We start from the raw sequence: 19556 nt of genomic DNA, 5'->3' as shown, positions 1-19556 counted from the left end.
TCTGTCTGCCTGGAGTCGGTCCGCCTGCCTGTCATCGCACACTGTGCTCATGTCTACTGCCGCTCTTGCATCACTCTGGTCGTCAGCACGGAGCAGGAACATGCGCGCTGTCCTCTCTGTCGAGGTGAGATCAGGGCCAGTCGGCTGGTGGAGTTCCCACAGGAGATGGAAGAGGAGGAGGTTAAAGCTCTGATGGACAACCTGCTCAGGGTGCGCGATGAGGACGGCAGCATCAAGAGTCTGGTGGTCTCTCAGTTCACACGTTTCCTCACCATACTAGAGACCCCATTCAGGGACCATGGTTTCAGTTTTGTGCGTCTGGACGGCAGATTGACTCAGAAGAGGCGGGCCCAGGTCATCAGGGAGTTCCAGAGCCCCGGCCGCGGCCTCGTCATCTTGCTCCTGTCACTCAAGGCTGGAGGGGTTGGGTTTAACCTGACCGCTGGCCTGCCTCCCACGTCTACCTCATGGACCCGGCGTGGACCCTGCATCGGAGCAGCAGGGTGTGGACCGCTGCCACCGTTTTGGGTAGACCAGGAACGTGGTCGTTACCAAGTTCATCATGAGGGACTCTGTGGAGGAGAGCATGGTGGAGATCCAGAGGGAGAGGCAGGACCGGGTGGAGAGTGCTTGGGGACTGGGGAATGCAATGGGTACTGTGGGGGGGGGAGGGGCTGAACATATGCATTTGAATGTCAAGTGGTTTTTATGTGCTGGAGGAGGTTTTTGGGGTTTGTTGGGGTGGTTGTGGGTGTGTGTGTGTGTGTGTGTGTGTGTGTGTGTGTGTGTGTGTGTGTGTGTGTGTGTGTGTGTGTGTGTGTGTGTGTGTGTGTGTGTGTGTGTGTGTGTGTGTGTGTGTGTGTGTGTGTGTGTGTGTGTGTGTGTGTGTGTGTGTGTGTGTGTGTGTGTGTGTGTGTGTGTGCGGGTGAGTGTGTGGGTGTGTGTGTTGTTTTTATGAAGATGCCGTGAGAGTTTTGTGTCTCTATTGACTGTTTTTAGTTGACATGTTTTAATAAAAGAACATCAAAAAGTATCTCGCTCTCTCGCTCTCTCTCTCTTGCTCTCTCTCTCCCTCTCTCGCTCTCTCTCTCTCTCTCTCTCTCTCTCTCTCTCTCCTCCTCTCTCTCTCTCTCTCTCTCTCTCTCTCTCTCTCTCTCTCTCTCTCACTCGGTGTGTTGCATCATGCAAGGGTCTGCTCACACTGTACTCGTGCAGTTTGTGACGTGTGTACTAAGCTTATAGAGTTCGATTCAAATAAGGCAAAACTGCAAATCTGCATGTCGTGCTTGAGAAATTAACCTGGCTTTAACCCTTGTGCTGTCCTAATAAAGAGGGAGCTCACTGGGCTTAAGAGAGGAAAAGATACATCATGTTCAAAGCCAAATAACTTTAACTGTTTACTATTTTTAAAACATTTTTTTACCCATGTTTAACATTCATAGCCTATTCTCAAGATATCTGTAAAAAATTACACATATTTTCGAATTTTAACCACTTAAATTAGTGTTTGTTTGATACCACGTCAGTTTTTATTTATAAACCGCCATATTCACCATATATCTATTATTTTTTTCCAATACTTTACAGCATATCAAAACGGGACAAAATACCTGTGAATAAGAAGCTGCCATTATAAAAAAGAAAGGTAGACTATTTCGGTCAGAAATAGCAGTCAGAAATAGCCGAGAGTCTAACGTTAGAGAGGACCGGTTATAACTAATATGTCTAGCGGGGGTACAGTAGACTTATTTGCCGCTATATTTCTCAACACAGAGCCCCTCCCATGGTAGAGCGAGCCCTCTCTCGTCTCACCAGTGAGCAGCTGGGAGTGGGGGGGGCGTGACCAATCACAGTGATCTAGCTGGCTGGTGACACAACTCTAGCTCTGTGAGCAAAGTATATTCGACCTGCATACAAATATTCATTTCTACATTTTATACATAATATCCCAGCGTTTCAACCAGCTGCACATTATACTCACATTATGTGCTCATTAGAAAAAAGAATTTACGCATATTGGTCTGGACATGGCGAAACGCACGTTTATGAACATACTGAAGAAAAAAGACAAATAGATTTCTTTATAATTCATTTTATTTTACATGTGTTACACACTGAATCACTGTGTTCTTTGCACACAGATTTTGTGCACAGGTGACAGTGCCTCTCCATTCTGGATTTCTTCCCACGGCAGAGGTAACACTGCCGCTTGGGTGGTGGTGGTGGTATCGCGGCTGCTGCGGCCGCTGCTGGTGCTGCTTGTTGCCGGGCGGCGGTGTGCCTGGCATCCTGTACAATGCCAGCAGCGCTTAGCGCGCGGGGCAACCTCTCTCGGATTGCCACCAGCGGCATGACGAGCTTGGTTGCCATTTCGTCTATGAAGAGCCGCCTCCGGTACTTGACCCCGACGTTCCAGCCTGGCTCTATGGCCAGCCACAGCACCAAGGCGTTGTAGAGGGACACGTCGAGCATGTTCGCAAAGAACTTCATCGGCCAGCGACGCGTCCCCCTACGGCAGCTGTAGGTCCCCACAAGCTGAAATAAAAAATAGAAACCAAATAAGATACAAACTCAATAAAAACGCAAGTCTAAAAAAAAAATAAAAATAAAAGATCTCCTCCCTAATTTTCACATCATATATCGATAAATAAAGAGAATAATAATAACAAAATACCTGTGAATAAGAAGCTGCCATTATAAAAAAGAAAGGTAGACTATTTCGGTCAGAAATAGCAGTCAGAAATAGCCGAGAGTCTAACGTTAGAGAGGACCGGTTATAACTAATATGTCTAGCGGGGGTACAGTAGACTTATTTGCCGCTATATTTCTCAACACAGAGCCCCTCCCATGGTAGAGCGGTAGAAAAAATAGAAACCAAATAAGATAAAAACGCAATAAAAACGCAAGTCTAAAAAAAAAAAAAAAGATCTCCTCCCTAATTTTCACATCATATATCGATAAATAAAGAGAATAATAAGAACAAGCTGAAATAAAAAATAGAAACCAAATAAGATAAAAACGCAATAAAAACGCAAGTCTAAAAAAAAAAAAAAAAAAGATCTCCTCCCTAATTTTCACATCATATATCGATAAATAAAGAGAATAATAACACAAGACATGCACTATAAAACAATACATACCTTGTCCAGGTTGTCCACCGCCCCCTTGCAGTGGTTATAATCTAGTATGACCTGGGGCTTCTTGTGCTCCTCCTGCGACACCTGTTTAGAAAGGACTTATTAGTTTTTATGCATCATGTTGTTCTGCTGTGTTCTTTTTTTATATACATCTATTTATATTGTATTATTCTGTGGCACTCTGAGATTATCAGGAATGTAGGGTGCGTTACAAATTCAATATATTATTACCTCCTCCTCCCGGTGCTTTGTGCTCAGCATGAGCACATTCCTCCCCTTCTTCGCCACATAGCTCACGGCCGTGGTGTTGGCCGTAAAACAGAAGCGGGAGTCCAGCACTGGCCTGTTCTTGATCGTGCGCAGCTTGGGTGGCATCTCGGTCCTGTTACTTTTTACGGTGCCCACCAATGCCATCTTGCGCTTTAGGAGCTCCATGGCCAGCTCATGAGTGGTAAAAAAGTTGTCTGTGGTGATGGTGTGGCCTGGACCCAGGCCAACCGTGAGGTCATTGACCACACGTTTCCCCTGCTTCTTTTCTGGTGGAGCATCAGGGCGCGGTTTCCCCAGGTATGGCTGCATGCACCAGGCATATGTGGTGTCAACATCACATAGCACCCAGAACTGGGGAAGGTGCAGAAAGACATTTCATTAGCGACTCAGTGTGTGTGTGTGTGTGTGTGTGTGTGTGTGTGTGTGTGTGTGCGTGCGTGCGTGCGTGGCCATCTCGCGTGTGTGCATGCATGACAAATAAAATACTTCTAGTCAAACCAATTATTATTATTACCTTCAGCCCATACTTGGCCGGCTTGTTGGGCATGAACTGCCTGAATGGGCAGCGTCCCTTGAAGGCAACCAGCTGCTCGTCCACACAGACGTCCTGCCCCGGGTTGTAAGCCAGGGGGAGCCGTTCGACCCACTTATCCCAGACCTCGCGAATAGGTGCCATCTATATAGTCAAACAAGATAAAAATTAGATGAGGCCAATACAATTGTCTCACATCATATATCATACATAAATAAATAAATAAAATAAATAAATAAATGCACAGATTAGCAACACGAGGCATGAAATAATAAATACCTTATCGGGATCACCCGTAGGTCCTTGACGACGCACCGATTCCCTGGTCGTCCGGTCGTCGTAACGGATGGCACGAGTGAGTTGGCCGAACCTCTTCTCGGACATGGTGGCCCGGAATATGGGCCGGCCGATGCGCTCGCTCCACAGACTCCGTGTGGCTTCGCCCCGGGAGCGGAACACACCGGCCAGCAACAGTAGTCCAATGAAGGCCTTGACCTCCACCAGATCAGTGTCCCTCCACTGGCCATACGCACGGCGCCCTACAAAATATATGCAAGAGATTTATTTATTTATTATCACATATACAGGTGACATGATTATTTACAATAAAAGTAATTACAAATTACTAAAATGAAATAACTAACCGTGGAGGTTGGTCGCTTCCACGACCATCAGACATATTTCATCAGTGATGAAAAAGGTGAACGAGTCCAACATCTCATGGATACGAGCGATGGCGTACCTAAAATGAAAATAAAATAAAAATAGAATTACTTACTTGTCCTATTTACCTATTATCATATACACTGTATAGCACTCAACACTTTCGTACAGCTAAATGACCAAATTTATACCTCGTAATCCCGGGCCGAACTACGGCTGTCGGCAGGTAGCGGAGTGTCAGGTCACTGACAGGCGACCACACCAAGCCGCTGCGGGCAATCCAGCCCGGATCACCGGCACCAACCACGGCGGCATCACCGCTGTCCTCGGCCTCCTCGTCCTCCTCCTCCTCCTCCTCGACCTCGTCCAAACCAGGGACCCAGTCGGCATCATCCACCTCCGAATCACAGTCACTGCTAGAAGCGGGACCTTCCTCTCCGAGTCCGAGCGAATCGAACAAAGCGAGGGCTTGGGTCGCGTTCATAATCAATAACTGGTCAGGGAGTACACTACTGACTATGTGAATGAATTACGTGAATGAACGAATGTGTGAAATATGAATGAATGAATGAATGAATGAATGTGTGAATGTGAATGTGAATGCGCTAAATCAATGCTAAATGCTACAGGTAAATGGCTAAAGGTAATCTAAGGTAATCTATGACTTGTCTGGGCTTGGATGAATGAGTAGTGACCCCGTTATTCTGACAGAGTAGACCTTTTTACGTGATTATTCCCTTCATCAGGCCGATCAGGTGCACCTGCGGTAAACAACGGGCACCCTCCCCGAACAATTGCTTTCAACAGTCGCACCTGCGTAAACAACCACTGCCTCCCGCGAATATTGTTTTGGCCCACTTTGCCGTACATGATTGAAGCTTCTGTGCATGACCTGGAGCTCACACACACGACCCCCCCCCCCCCCCCAATATTGTTTTGGCCCACTTCAGGGGAACGTGTCTGAAAGTGACCCCTCTCTGTCCCCATGCTGCTCTTTCATCTGCACACACACACACACACACACACACACACACACACACACACACACACACACACACACCGGAGCAGTAGACTGTGGCTCAGCAGCCACTTTCCCCGGCCTCTTGCATGGTTAGTGGCCGGTAGTCTGCAGTGTTATTACGCCACCAGCTCACACACACAACCCCCCCCCCCCCCCCCCCCCCCCAATATTGTTTTGGCCCACTTCAGGGGAACGTGTCTGAAAGTGACCCCTCTCTGTCCCCATGCTGCTCTTTCATCTGCACACACACACACACACACACACACACACACACACACACACACACACACACACACACACCGGAGCAGTAGACTGTGGCTCAGCAGCCACTTTCCCCGGCCTCTTGCATGGTTAGTGGCCGGTAGTCTGCAGTGTTATTACGCCACCAGCTCACACACACGACCCCCCCCCCCCCCCCCCCCCCAATATTGTTTTGGCCCACTTCAGGGGAACGTGTTTGAAAGTGGCCCCTGTCTGTCCCCATGCTGCTCTTTCATCTGCACACACACACACACACACACACACACACACACACACACACACACACACCGGAGCAGTAGACTGTGGCTCAGCAGCCACTTTCCCCGGCCTCTTGCATGGTTAGTGGCCGGTGGTCTGCAGTGTTATTACGCCACCTTGTGTTCGAAATCGGCATCATGGGTCTTTGATTTTTTTGGATTGGTCGAAAGCTTGCTCACTGACTGTGTTGTACAACACTGCATTTTATATTTATATCGAGAATTTAACGAATGAGAGCAGATTTAAAAATGCTTAAAAATGCCGTTTTAACATTGAAGTGGATGGGAGTAGAAAAAGCGACTAGGAGTGAAGAAGTCACTAAATCTGTCTTGACTATTTCTAGAGTGTTTCATATTCTAAGCTTTTCACACAATGAACATATATGTAAAATTAAGATATTTACCCAATTTCATGAAATAATAATAAACACAGACACCGCTGTGCTCACACACACACTCAAAATATTTCAAAAAAGTAGAAAAAGCGACTAGGGGTGCACAAGGGCTTGTTTATCAGGTTCCAGGGGTGTTTTATGCATTTTCCCTGTTACTGCCAGGTGTACAGGTGCATTGCCACTAAGCCTCGGGCAGCGCTATTTTTTAAGAATACGTTGACTGTATCATATGCCCAGCCTCGGGCAGCGCTATTATTTAAGAATATGTTGACTGTATCATATGCCCAGCCTCGGGCAGTGCTATTATTTAAGAATACGTTGACTGTATCAGATGCCCAGCCTCGGGCAGCGCTATTATTTAAAGGGGAACTATCTTATAAATGCCCTTTTTCAGTGTTTAGCATTGTTTCCTAGCTATGTGGACTTATATTAATAGGATCTATGTCTCTAATTCTCATGTTGCCGCATTCTGCCAATTCTCCTCTCACAATATTCACCCTCACTGAACTGAGTCATCTGAAAATATGCATATCTGTGATGTCAGAGATTTCTCAGCTGCATAATAATGTGGCAGTTGATGTGGCAGTTGGCACCAGGACACACAGTGGTTGGAGCCCAACCTCAAAACGGCTTAAGATCTTGATGTAGAAAAATGCTGTTTTTGAGTACTTGACTAGAAATACAAAACAATGAATTTTTTTGAAAAAAAAATTACAGAGGTGTTCCATAGACTCACAGGAATTGTGTAAAAGTGCCCAAATAGTGAAAGAAATAGTAAAATAGTTCCCTTTAAGAATACGTTGACTGTATCATATGCCCAGCCTCGGGCAGCGCTATTATTTAAGAATATGTTGACTGTATGCCCAGCCTCGGGCAGTGCTATTATTTAAGAATACGTTGACTGTATCATATGCCCAGCCTCGGGCAGCGCTATTATTTAAGAATATGTTGACTGTATGCCCAGCCTCGGGCAGTGCTATTATTTAAGAATACGTTGACTGTATGCAAAAAATAAATATATAGTTTTTATTAATACCAACAACAACAAAATTTAATAGGTAATATTTTTTTACCTTTAGGGGGGGGGGGGGGGGGGGGGGGGGCCTCGCGTTTAAATCCCGCACAGGGCCTCGCATTTATCCCAGACGGCACTGCTATTACCTATCTCCCTAAAGGAGACTTCCCTAGCATTTAACCTTCTCTACCATAACCACCCTCCTCCAACCTGTCGCCCCCCCTTTTTCCCCTCCCCTACCCTCTCTGCCTCCCCTCCCCTACTGGCTCCTGTATTTTTGTTATCTGTTACTGTAGCTCTACGTTCCTGTGCATTCATATTGTTCCCTGTGGCTCTATGTTTCTTTGTTTCTTTGTTTTTATTTTTGCCTACTGTCAGCGACTTCGGGTTATTGAGAAGCGCTTTATAAAATAAATGTATTATTATTATTATCATGCTAATATGTCTATACTACTATCTACTATGTTACTATCCCTATACTACTACCTACTATGCTATTATGTCTATACTACTATCTACTATGTACTATGTTACTATCCTTATACTACTACCTACTATGCTATTATGTCTATACTACTATCTACTATGTACTATGTTACTATCCTTATACTACTACCTATCATGCTAATATGTCTATACTACTATGCATGGAGCATGCAAGTTCAACACTGCTAGCTGAACAATACCACTTACCCTTACCACTCCTGTTGACTTTGTAACATTGTTACTAACTTTGGAAAAAAGCGTCAGCTAAATGACTAAATGTAAATGTTGTTGTTTCACAATCTGTACGTCACTTTTGATAAAAGCCTGAGCTAAATGACTAAATGTAAATGTAAGACAAATGCAGCACAACAATACAATTATGTTAACTATGAATTAAAGCGCTGACAAAGCAGAGTAAATACCAGATGAGCGTCCGAGGGAACGGTTGAGCAACTCTGTACCAGTGTTGGGCAAGTTACTTAGGAAGTGTTACTGATTACTCCTTTAAAAATGTATCAAAAAGACATTACTGATTACTTTGTATCAAAGTAATTAGTTAAATGACTAGTTACATTACTTGTTCGCTTTCACTTACTTTCGCTTACCCCTCCCCCTTCCAAAAAAGTAATGTAGCTGTCCAGGTGTCAGCTGTGGTGGAAACAAAGTCTACCTTTGTTTGTGGTTTGAGTGTCACCGCATATTCTCTCTCTCTCTCTCTCTCTCTCTCTCTCTCTCTCTCTCTCTCTCTCTCTCTCTCTCTCTCTCTCTCTCTCTCTCTCTCTTGTAGTCAGCAAACGTCTTTCCCTGTGGCAGCTTGACATTGCACTTTGTAGGTACTTTCTCTATGATGCATTGAAATGAGGCAGAGTCAACCGCCATCTACTGAGGACTGCGTATAATATAAACGTGATCTAACGTTATAGGAGGTGTCAGAGTAGACAGATAGACCTTTTGTCTATCTGCAGCGTCAAGTTAAATATTCAAGTAATTCAAAGGGATTGTACTGTTCAGACTGTGGTATCATTTAGCCATTCGATTCGGCGTGGTTTATTCACAACTCGGGTGTGTCAAGAGAGAGAGGAGAGAGCGTCAGGGTGTGTCGCTGCCCCTTTTATACCCATACAGTGACATCACAATCATGCAACAATACACTGCGCAACAGTGCTTCCCATTGGACACAGTGGTAGTCATAGCTACTCACATAAACAAAACGGTACACAGTAGTACATGAAGTCATACATACATTATATACTTTATATGTCATATCTCAACAGGAGGACAAACAAAACACATTGCATTCTGGTAACGATATAACGCAGTAATGCAGCGTAACTGTAATATAATTACTATTTTGGAAATTTTAAAGCTTTACTTTACTCATTACTGGGAAAGTAATAAAATGACAGTATTACAGTAACATGTTACTACCCAATACTGCTCAGTACAGGGTTTGCCCAGTAAGACTAGTAACTGAAGACAAGTAAACCAAATAGAGGACCGGTCACAAAGTAGAAAATTACAAAGATGAGCCCAGAGATGGTGTTGTTATGTAGGCTACAGGTGCAAGATGAGTTTACATTCAAACCCCTGTCACATATCCCATGTGTTCCTCTCTACTATCCTTGCATTGTCAACAGCCCTACTACCTAGGGGCGACAGTGGCTCAGGAGGTAGAGCGGTCGTCTGGTAATCAGAAAGTACCTTCCCGGCGGCAGTGTGTCGAACCCATAACTGCTACAGATGAGCACGGTTGCCTCCGCCGTCGGTGTGTGAATGTGTCAGTGAATGGGTGAATGTGAGGCATAAGTTGTAAATCGCTTTGGATAAAAGCTGTTATATAAATACAGACCATTTATCATTTACACAGCAATGGTTGGAAGCAAACATACAAAAGTAAATAAGAAGCAATGTATATAGAGGGATTGTAGTGAAGGAAAGACCGGAATGAGGAGAGATCCATGTAGATTGATGTACATTCATCTAGTTTCTATGTTTTCATGTCTGTGGGTTAGATCACCATTGACAACTGCATAGAGATAGAGCGCATCGCCAGGGACCTGCTTCTGGATGACGTCCAGTTCAACCTTGGTGAGTAAGGTGGTGAAACCGATCTCAGAACGCCTGTACAAAATCATCTTTGGTTTGACATTTGTATGGGTTGAATGGTCTACCAGTGCGTCTATCATTAAAGTACAAGTACTTCAAAAGTGTACTTAAGTCAAATACTTTTTGTTACTAGTCTCCACCCCTTAGCTCTAAGCTGAACAACATTTGACTTATTTACCCCATTTTAACTTTAAACACAGGTGAATTTGTGAGCCAGAACCTCTCCGCTCTGCTGCAGAGTGGCCACTACCTACAGCTGTCGGAGGCCAGTCTGGCCAACGCTCTCGCCAGCAACTCCCTCAAAGGCTTCACCGAAATGGAACTCTACCGAATTGCCAGAGCCTGGCTGGACCACGACGCACCAAGCCGCCGCTCCTCCACCTACGCCCTGATGCGCAACATCCGCTTCCCACTGATGAGCCCCAGCGAGCTGATCCACATCTCCCAGGAGGAGCAGGAGGGAGGCCCCTCTGTGATGCGCTCCGAGGCGGCCTGTGTCAACCTCCTGCTGGAGGCCAGCAACTACCAGATGATGCCGTTCCTGCAGCCGGCCTTGCAGACCGAACGCACCCGGATACGCTCGGATACCACGCGCCTGCTGGCCCTGGGCGGGGTGATGAGGCAGCAGCTGGTGGTGAGCCGGGAGCTGAGGCTGTATGACGAGGAGAGCAGCTACTGGAGGGCCCTGAGGCCCATGGACGTTCCCCGCTACCAGCACGGTGTCGCTATGCTGGGGGGATTCCTCTATATCGTTGGAGGTCAGAGCTCCTACATATTAAAGGCCTGATCCTTCATTTACATGACTATTTACATGGTTCTTTGGCTTGAGAGTGTATGAACAAGGTGAAACTGGAACGTCCGGCTTCATTCTCAGAGTGAAACATATAAAAAGGGGACATTTAGACTTTTTCTAATTAGAAATATGAAACATGTTGAGGTTACCTTTTAATTAAGTGTTTTAATATTAGGTACAGCCTAAATGAGACCTTTATTACCGCTGAAGGGGACATTGCATTGAATATGGCACAAATATAGAAAGATCTATACATAATAATAAGACATAAAGGCACAAAAAATATATATATGCATAGAAATATTTGGAGGATCCTATGAGCAAAAATATATGCATATAACTAATCTAGTCTTCAATTGATGTGTACCGAATTGTGCGCAGCAGGGATCTGCATGAAGCGAGAGCAGGTCGGGGCAGGTGTGCAAATACGTAGTTTAATAATTACAGAGTGATTTGTAAAGGAGCATTACTGAACTATGCACAGGGCAAGTGCAGATTAGGTACAGCATGTTATCAAGTCATGTAATGAGCATGAGGGGAGAAGGACGACTACCCACAAGCACATGCAATTTGCATAGAATTAAAAACTTGTATTCCAGATTCATCAGATTCTTCTACTACTCTCCAGTCAAAATGCCATCTGAATGATATATTACAAGAATATATGAATATACAAGAAAAATAAGAATGATCATTTAATCTTAATGTAAATAACATGTGTAACTGTGTCACCTATACATCTCTCACCATGTTATTTTCCGTGTCTGGTGCAACATTACCTCGTTATCCACCTTTTAGGCCAAAGCACCTATGATACCAAGGGCAAGACGGCGGTAGACAGTGTCTATCGATACGATCCCCGCTTTGACAGGTGGCTTCAGGTTGCCTCGCTGAACGAGAAGAGGACCTTCTTCCACCTCAGCACTCTGAAGGGGAAGCTCTATGCTGCCGGAGGACGGAATGCCTCAGGAGAGATCGGTGAGAGGAGTATTATTACATTATTCATTCATTCATTAATGATGTGCTTTTTGTTTAGAACTGTATTGGTGTTGGACAAAACGCCATGAACTGTTGTGGGTTTGTTTGGTGAAAATATAATGTTAACTTAAGTTAATTTAACTGTTGACCAATGTAATGTATTTGCAAAAAGTGACGGAAGATTGGCTTCAGTGATGCTGAATGCAAGAAATGTCTGGGTTGCGCTTTTCAGGTCCTTTTTATATATAAATGTAGGTATATATATATAATTGTAGTGAGCATCTGCACTATACTGTACATATGTTAATATAATAATACATTTATTTGTATATCAAATTATATATATAATTGTAGTGAGCATCTGCACTATACATAATGTTAATATAATAATACATTTATTTTTATATCAAATTATATATATACTATATACATATTATATATATAATTTGTTATACAAAATAAGTTAATATATGTTAATATAATAATACATTTATTTGTATATCAAATTATATATATTCTATATATATATATATGAACATAGAACAAAAAGTTCGGTTTTGGGAACTAGCTGTTGTGTATGGTTCTTCCACACGCTACTGAGGCTCCTGACTGTTTGTTAAATTAATAAATTGTAAAATTGTCAATAATGTCTTGTTTCTTCCTTGTTACTGATAGACTTCAATCATCCAATCCACCAAACAACACCAAACAAGAGTCAATAGTAACAGCAGAATAAGCTGTTTGAATAAGATTTGGCACATTTTTCATGGGCGCAACCCACATACTCAGCTGTGCTGTTCATCCCACAAATGCATGTTCCTTACAAATGGGGCACAATTTAAAAGGTAAATAAACAGGCTTTCCAATGGTATAAAATGTATTGCCAAGAAGCATTGTTACAACAGAGAAATAATCTACCAAACACAAATGTCCAAAGTTTTTGTTCTATGTTTATATACTATATATATAATTTGTAAAAAAATAAATGTATTATTATATTAACATATGTATAGTGCAGATGCTCACTACAATTGGTATTAATTTCTATACTGCTCTAAGAACAGTAAGATGACAATGTAGTCAAATGACTTCCTCTAACCATTCTTGCAGACACGGTGGAGTGCTACAGCCTGAGGGAGAATGAGTGGACATTTGTGTCCGACATGGTGGAGCCGTATTATGGACATGCTGGTGCAGTCCACGGAGACCTCATGTATGTCTCAGGTAAGAGCCTTCAAACCCAACAACTCAGACGTGATATTTAATCAAAGAAGAATCCTAGATTACATGTTGTTCCTTTGGTCAACAACACTCATCAATATTGACAGACATCATCAATTATCCTTCTACACCCAAAATCAGTTTTGGACCAGAGAGCCTCTTGGGTAATAATAATAATAATAATAATAATAATAATAATAATAATAATAATAATAATAATAATAATAATAATAATAATAATAATAATAATAATAATAATAATAATAATAATAATAATAATAATAATAATAATAATAATAATAATAATAATAATAATAATAATAATAATAATAATAATAATAATAATAATAATAATAATAATAATAATAATAATAATAATAATAATAATAATAATAATAATAATAATAATAATAATAATAATAATAATAATAATAATAATAATAATAATAATAATAATAATAATAATAATAATAGTTCTGCCAATACACTTCACAGGATCACACGTGGTAATATTAATCCACTCCACTCCCCTCAGTATTTTATCTTCATACTGAGACAGTAGGAAGGCTCAGAGGGAGACAGAACAGGGGAGACACAGGAGAGAAGGTTCTTTATTGAGACAGTAGGAAGGCTGAGAGGGAGACAGAACGTTAGGTTATGACTATAACCAAGTTCTGTTAGTATAGCGACGCTCGGCGTCACTCTCTGCACTGTCCTCGCACACGTGCACACGCACTGAATAAAGACCACAATGTACCTTTAATTTACCAATATTTGTCTGACCACACCCCTATCAGCTTACCCATATAAGCAGGGGTGGGGCCACCCACTCGCCTCCTTCCCAAGCTTTCACCACAAGGCGAGATCAAGGGCTGCAGCGGCGTCGGACGCCGAGCGTCGCTATACTAACAGAACTTGGTTATAGTCATAACCTAACGTTCTGTATCGTATTAGCTCTCGCTCGGCGTCACTCTCTGCACAAGGGAGGCCGAGCGAGAGCCATCGGTCGACAAATACACCCCGCTGAAAGCCCCCCACAACCATCAGAACAGGGAGGGCCAAGCCCCCCCGACCCACCCTAATGGAGGGCACCCCCCCTATTGGGGGCTTCACGGGAGGGCGACGGACCCGACCGTGCGAAGAGGCACTCAAGCAACTCAACGCACAGGGTGAGCAGACCGTGGCTTGACCCCACGACTACACACACGCACAACCCGCATGCCACCCGGGAACGAACGGAGGAAACAACCTCGTTACTGCCCCCAGAATCACGGGGTCAAGGGCAAACCCAACCCCGTGGCAAGGCCGTAGCAGCGGAGCGCGAAGGAAGACCCAGACCCACCAAAGGGACTGGACCCCCTGGAACGGGGGCCCGGAGAAGTCCATGATGCCAGCATCAAGACCCCACCAGGTGGGCACTTAGTGACCCCGCCCCCCACATCGCCAGCGTATTCGGACAAAGGCCCCTCAGCCGAGCGGGCCCTGTCCCCCCAATAGTACACCGCCTGGCACACTGACCCTGCAGAACAGGCAGTCAGCATGGCCGTAAGCACACAAAAAAGGTTAACCAACGGAAGCAGGCAGCGCACCGGGGAAAAACCAGGCAACAGGCTGTTAACCCTAGCCTGGAGACTGTGGACGAGACAGGCGCCAGAGGGGACAGCTGAACACAGCCGCCCCGGCGGAAGGGGCGTATGCTGGCGTTGTTGCATGACCAAGCCTCCATTTAAAAAAAACCCACCCAGAGGGGTTGAGGCAGAGAAGGCTGACACGATTGGCAGACGTCATGAACGTGCAGGGGCACCCTCAACCGGTGAACCCGGGAGTTGACACTGCTCCAACACACCAGGGAATCAACCACCTTGGTGTTACCCAATGTGGCGGTTGTTCCTATAACCACTCAAGAAAAAACTCCAAAACACAGCTGCGAGTATACACCGGCTATACCGCAGTACAAGTGTTTAAGTTTTCAAAAAGGGTTAACCCAGGCCTACGGGTCGACGAAACATTACTTCGGACCGGGCCTGGCGATACGGGAAGCACAGGGTCACCAGAGGAGGTCAAAGACCACCCCAACAGGCCCCTCTTCGCCATGCACAAGAGAAGAGCGAAAAAGAATGGAGAACCAGCCCCAAGCACACCGTACTAGGTATTCCCAGGCGGTCTCCCAACCAAGTACTAACCAGGACCAACCTGTGTAGCGGCCGAGATCCGACGAGATCGAGCGTGTACAGGTTGGCATGGCCGTAAGCCATTACGACAGTGCTGAGTAAAAAAAATTACCCAACCAGGGTCTCCATAGCGCTTAACCCTGTGACACCCGGACCGACCTGGCATTTTTCCCCCTGAAAAAAGCCCAAGTCCCTCAGGGTACCAGAACAGCAGATCTGCATCCCCGGCGGACAACGGGTTCAACTGATCCGGACCAGCGTGACCAGAACCAGTCCCGTGCCCTAACCACGCCGACATGCCTACTCCAGGAGAAAGGGCAGATATGCATGTTGATCTTAACATGAAAAGAAGGCGCCACCCAGACGTTCGGGCGAACTGCGCCCGGTGGCCCACCCCCAGGGCGTGAGACCCCTCTACATATGTTCAGAGCCATTCCGTCATCATCCCCCAGACATGAACGAGAATCCGTCGATAACCAACCCAGGTCGTGGGATGTGGTCATCGGAAGAGGAAAAACCTCCATCCCAGTTGCTTTATAAAAACGCCATTTTAACCTCAAGCAACCAAGGCGTGCCAGTCAGTCGCCTGTTTACAGCGAGCTAGCACTATACGTGCGTTGGGACACACCCACATCAATGAACAGGCTATTTAGACCTGTCATTGAATCCCCAAGGCGCCCAGGGGAACGACAAGAGGGGTGTGACACTTCCTAACTCCAACTCTTTTTTAATAGAAAAGAAGGAAGCACCAACAGTATGTATCCCAGTCTACACAGCCGGGGGTAACATTTTTTCACATTTTTACATCCCACCACCCTCCCATAGGAAGGAGTTTCAAGTTTCAAGTTTCAAGTTTCTTTAATAGTTGTCATACAGAAGTACAGAATACTTTCATACAAAATGCTTCTTACTGTTACGCTCCAGAGACTGTGCTAGACAAGATAGTATCAAATAACATAGTATAGCATGTAATTTAGAAGAAGAAAATGAGGTCACAGTGTTCGGTATAGACATATGTACAATATTCTGAGTTACCATATAATATACAATACTATGCAGTGTACTAATGTACAGTACTATATAGTGCAAAGCAGAAATGGGATGAGGTACAATTTAGGTACAATTTACAGTAAGGTGTACGAGTTGTAGTGCAATCCTTCATCAATAAATATAAAGTGTGGGGAGTGGGTGCTACAGTGTGTTTGTTTAAAGTGGGTGTGTGCTATAAAGTGTGTGGAGTGGGTGCTACAGTGTGTTTGTTTAAAGTGAGTGTGTGCGTGTGGATGTGTGTGCTATGTGCGTTTGGTGGTTGTTGTTGTGTAGTGTTCATTGTTCGTTTAGCAGCCTGATGGCCTGGGGATAGAAGCTTCTTCTGAGTCTTTCTGTGCTCGCCTTGAGACTCCGGTATCGCTTGCCTGACCGCAGCAGTTCAAAGAGGCAGTTGTTCGGGTGACTGGAGTCTTTAATTATTCTCTTAGCCTTGCCCTTGCAACGCTTGTTGTAAATGTTCTGGAGGGTGGGGAGCCCCCCTCCAATTGTGCGTTCGGCTGAACGTGTCACTCTTTGTAGTCTGCTTCGGTCTTGTGCAGTGCTATTCCCAAACCAGCAGAAACGAGCTCTAAAAATAATCAGCTGTGTACATCGAAGTCATTCTTCTCAGCCTCTATTCCATAAGTTAGGTATCCTCAGTGTTTATCAAGTGAATCATCTTCAGACTGGTTTATTTGTGCATAGTTCTTTAAACAGAGCCCTTCCCCCTTTTTTTCATGACATGTTTGCCCACAATCACCAAATTCATAATTACCCCACACGTAGTTCCTGTTTGCTTAGACCACCCTTTTCCCGCACTTCCCAATCTCAGTTTTGTTTGCTCTACCGAGGGTCAAAGTTGTGGAACTCTTTGCCTCCACATATTTTGGAATTTTCTTTTCTGAAATTCAAAAGAGCACTGAAATCTCATCTCCTAGATCACCAATATTTCCCATATGGACTTCCTTTACAAACTGTAGTCTGATGGCTTGATGTATTTTGTTATTGTATTTTCGTTTTATTATATATTCTTACTGTCATTGATTGTTTTCTCTATACCAGAAATCGTATGGCATGGGGTGCCTACTTCGGTGTCTATGTAGGCCTGCTTGTGTGTGTTTGTTTGTTCAGGGGGGGGGGGGGGGGATTTTATTTTATTTTATATTTTATATTTATCTTGATATAATGTAGTTTTGCTTCCTGGTGAATGCCACATGCAAGCCCCTTGAGGGTTTTTAGGCAATTCTCCTACACATCCCTTGTGGACTATATTGTATTATATATGTAACTGTTTTTATATGTGTAAATAAACAAACAAACAAACAAACAAACAAACCCCCGACCTCCTGAAGTCCACAATCATCTCCTTTGTTTTGCTGACGTTCAGGGAGAGGCTGTTTTCCTGGCACCATCCCGCCAGGACCTTGACCTCTTCCAGGTAGGCCCTCTCGTCGTTGGCAGAGATCAGGCCCACCACCACTGTGTCGTCAGCAAATTTGATGATTGTATTGCTACTCCGCTGAGCCACACAGTCGTGTGTGTACAGGGAGTAGAGGAGGGGACTCAGAACACAGCCCTGGGGGGCCCCTATGTTGAGGGTGATGGATGAGGAGGTGCAGTTGCCTGCTCTCACCACCTGGGGTCTGCCAGTCAGGAAGTCCAAGACCCACTGGCAGAGGTCATAGTTCAAGCCCAGGTCCCTGAGCTTGGCTATGAGTATGGAGGGGACTATGGTATTGAATGCCGAGCTGTAGTCGATGAATAGCATTCTCACATAGTTCCCCTGCCTCTTGTCCAGGTGTGATGCTGCTGTGTGCAGCACATGGGCTATGGCGTCCTCCGTGGACCTGTTGGGGCGGTATGCAAATTGCAGGGGGTCCATGTTGATGGGGAGGGAGGAGCAGATGTAGCCCTTTACTAGCTTCTCAAAGCACTTCATGGCTATGGAGGTGAGAGCTACAGGGCGGTAGTCGTTGAGGCAAGCAGGCTTGGATTTTTTGGGTACAGGGATAATAGTGGACTTCTGGAGACGGGAATCCCCAGAGAGACTTCCCACGCGAGCTGTACAGATTGAAAAGAATATATTGCACCTTGAGCCATGTAAAAAATTGGTTTTAGGGCTCTCCGGGGAAGAGGCACTGAACCCATACACACTCAATAATCGAATTGAATCGAATACATACACAATAGAATAGGACACCTTCTAGAGGGTCCACTCACCTTGACAATCTGAGGAGGAGGCTCTGTACTCTGAAGGAGGCTCCCTCACATGGAAGGAGGAGTCCAAACTCACAGAAGGCCCGAATAGGCGCTTGGTGAGGAGGAGCCCTGACCACCCCCCGAAAACGGATCCATCACATGGACCTGAACAGCACACGGAAGTTGTTACAAAGGGTCAGATTAAACCGAATATATATATTTATTACTTGAGATATATTGTATAATATTTGTATATCGTCTGATATCCCTTGTATATTCTTTGTACATATACACGGAATATCCCTTTACCTAGGTACAGGCCAGACCATAATATTCGTTCTCCTATTGGACAGCGACCCCCTAGGCGCCACGGCCATACCCCCAATGTCTAGTTCAAAGTCACCGCTAAGACATGTCTCAACATGCCCAGGTTTGCGCAGTAATACGAGACAGAAATGAGGTTGGCACTAGATTATTCACCTTACGTATAAATACGGCGCAGGTGGATACAGAAGCACTTAGTAACTAAAAGCTGAAGCCTTCACCACAATACAACGTGCTGTGAAGTGGGCCCGTTTTGCCCCGAAATAGAGCCTTGAGACCGCGTGCGAATTGATAGCTAAAGTGTCAGAGTTTAACGCTGTATCGTCGAGTTCGACTTATTCTATTATCAAGTAATAGTCTATTATGTATAGTGTATCGTGCGGCTACCGTTCTACAGTGACCAGCATTACCAACGTTTCATCGTACCGAGCTAGTGCGCTTATCCAGGCTGGGCGGCCTAACCTTGTGCCGCCATCCGAGGAGCCCTAGACGAGAACCGTGTGGATATGTACACTGGATAACCTACACCGACGAATGCAGAGCCCTTTTCGGCTGGATTATATTGCTTTGGTCCTGTGGCTGCTGGAGCAGAGAACCGTCTACCCCCACTACCGTGTGGGATCTACCCTGTGAGGAGCCCCGTCGAGCCCGCCTCTAGGACTCAGAGGCTGGCTAGCTTTTATCCATGCTGCAGTGCA

General features: G+C 44.9%; 1 protein-coding gene across 1 annotated transcript in view; it reads left to right on the top strand.

Moving 5' to 3' along the window:
- Positions 1-19556, top strand: part of LOC311228908 (kelch-like protein 9) — a gene marked incomplete at its 3' end in the record, with an annotated part of 121474 nt that overhangs the window by 33603 nt on the left and 68315 nt on the right. The window contains exons 6-9 of the mRNA XM_084314867.1: positions 10050-10125; positions 10344-10901; positions 11735-11914; positions 13025-13138. Coding sequence (XP_084170993.1) covers positions 10050-10125; positions 10344-10901; positions 11735-11914; positions 13025-13138 — 928 coding nt within the window. The remainder of the gene's footprint in view (positions 1-10049; positions 10126-10343; positions 10902-11734; positions 11915-13024; positions 13139-19556) is intronic.

This window comes from Notolepis coatsorum (genome assembly GCF_963971535.1).
Source record: "Notolepis coatsorum genome assembly, chromosome: 5".
NCBI classification, from domain to species: domain Eukaryota; kingdom Metazoa; phylum Chordata; class Actinopteri; order Aulopiformes; family Paralepididae; genus Notolepis; species Notolepis coatsorum.
The sequence above is the reverse complement of the archived record's forward strand: the minus strand, read 5'-3'. Positions and strand labels throughout refer to the sequence as shown.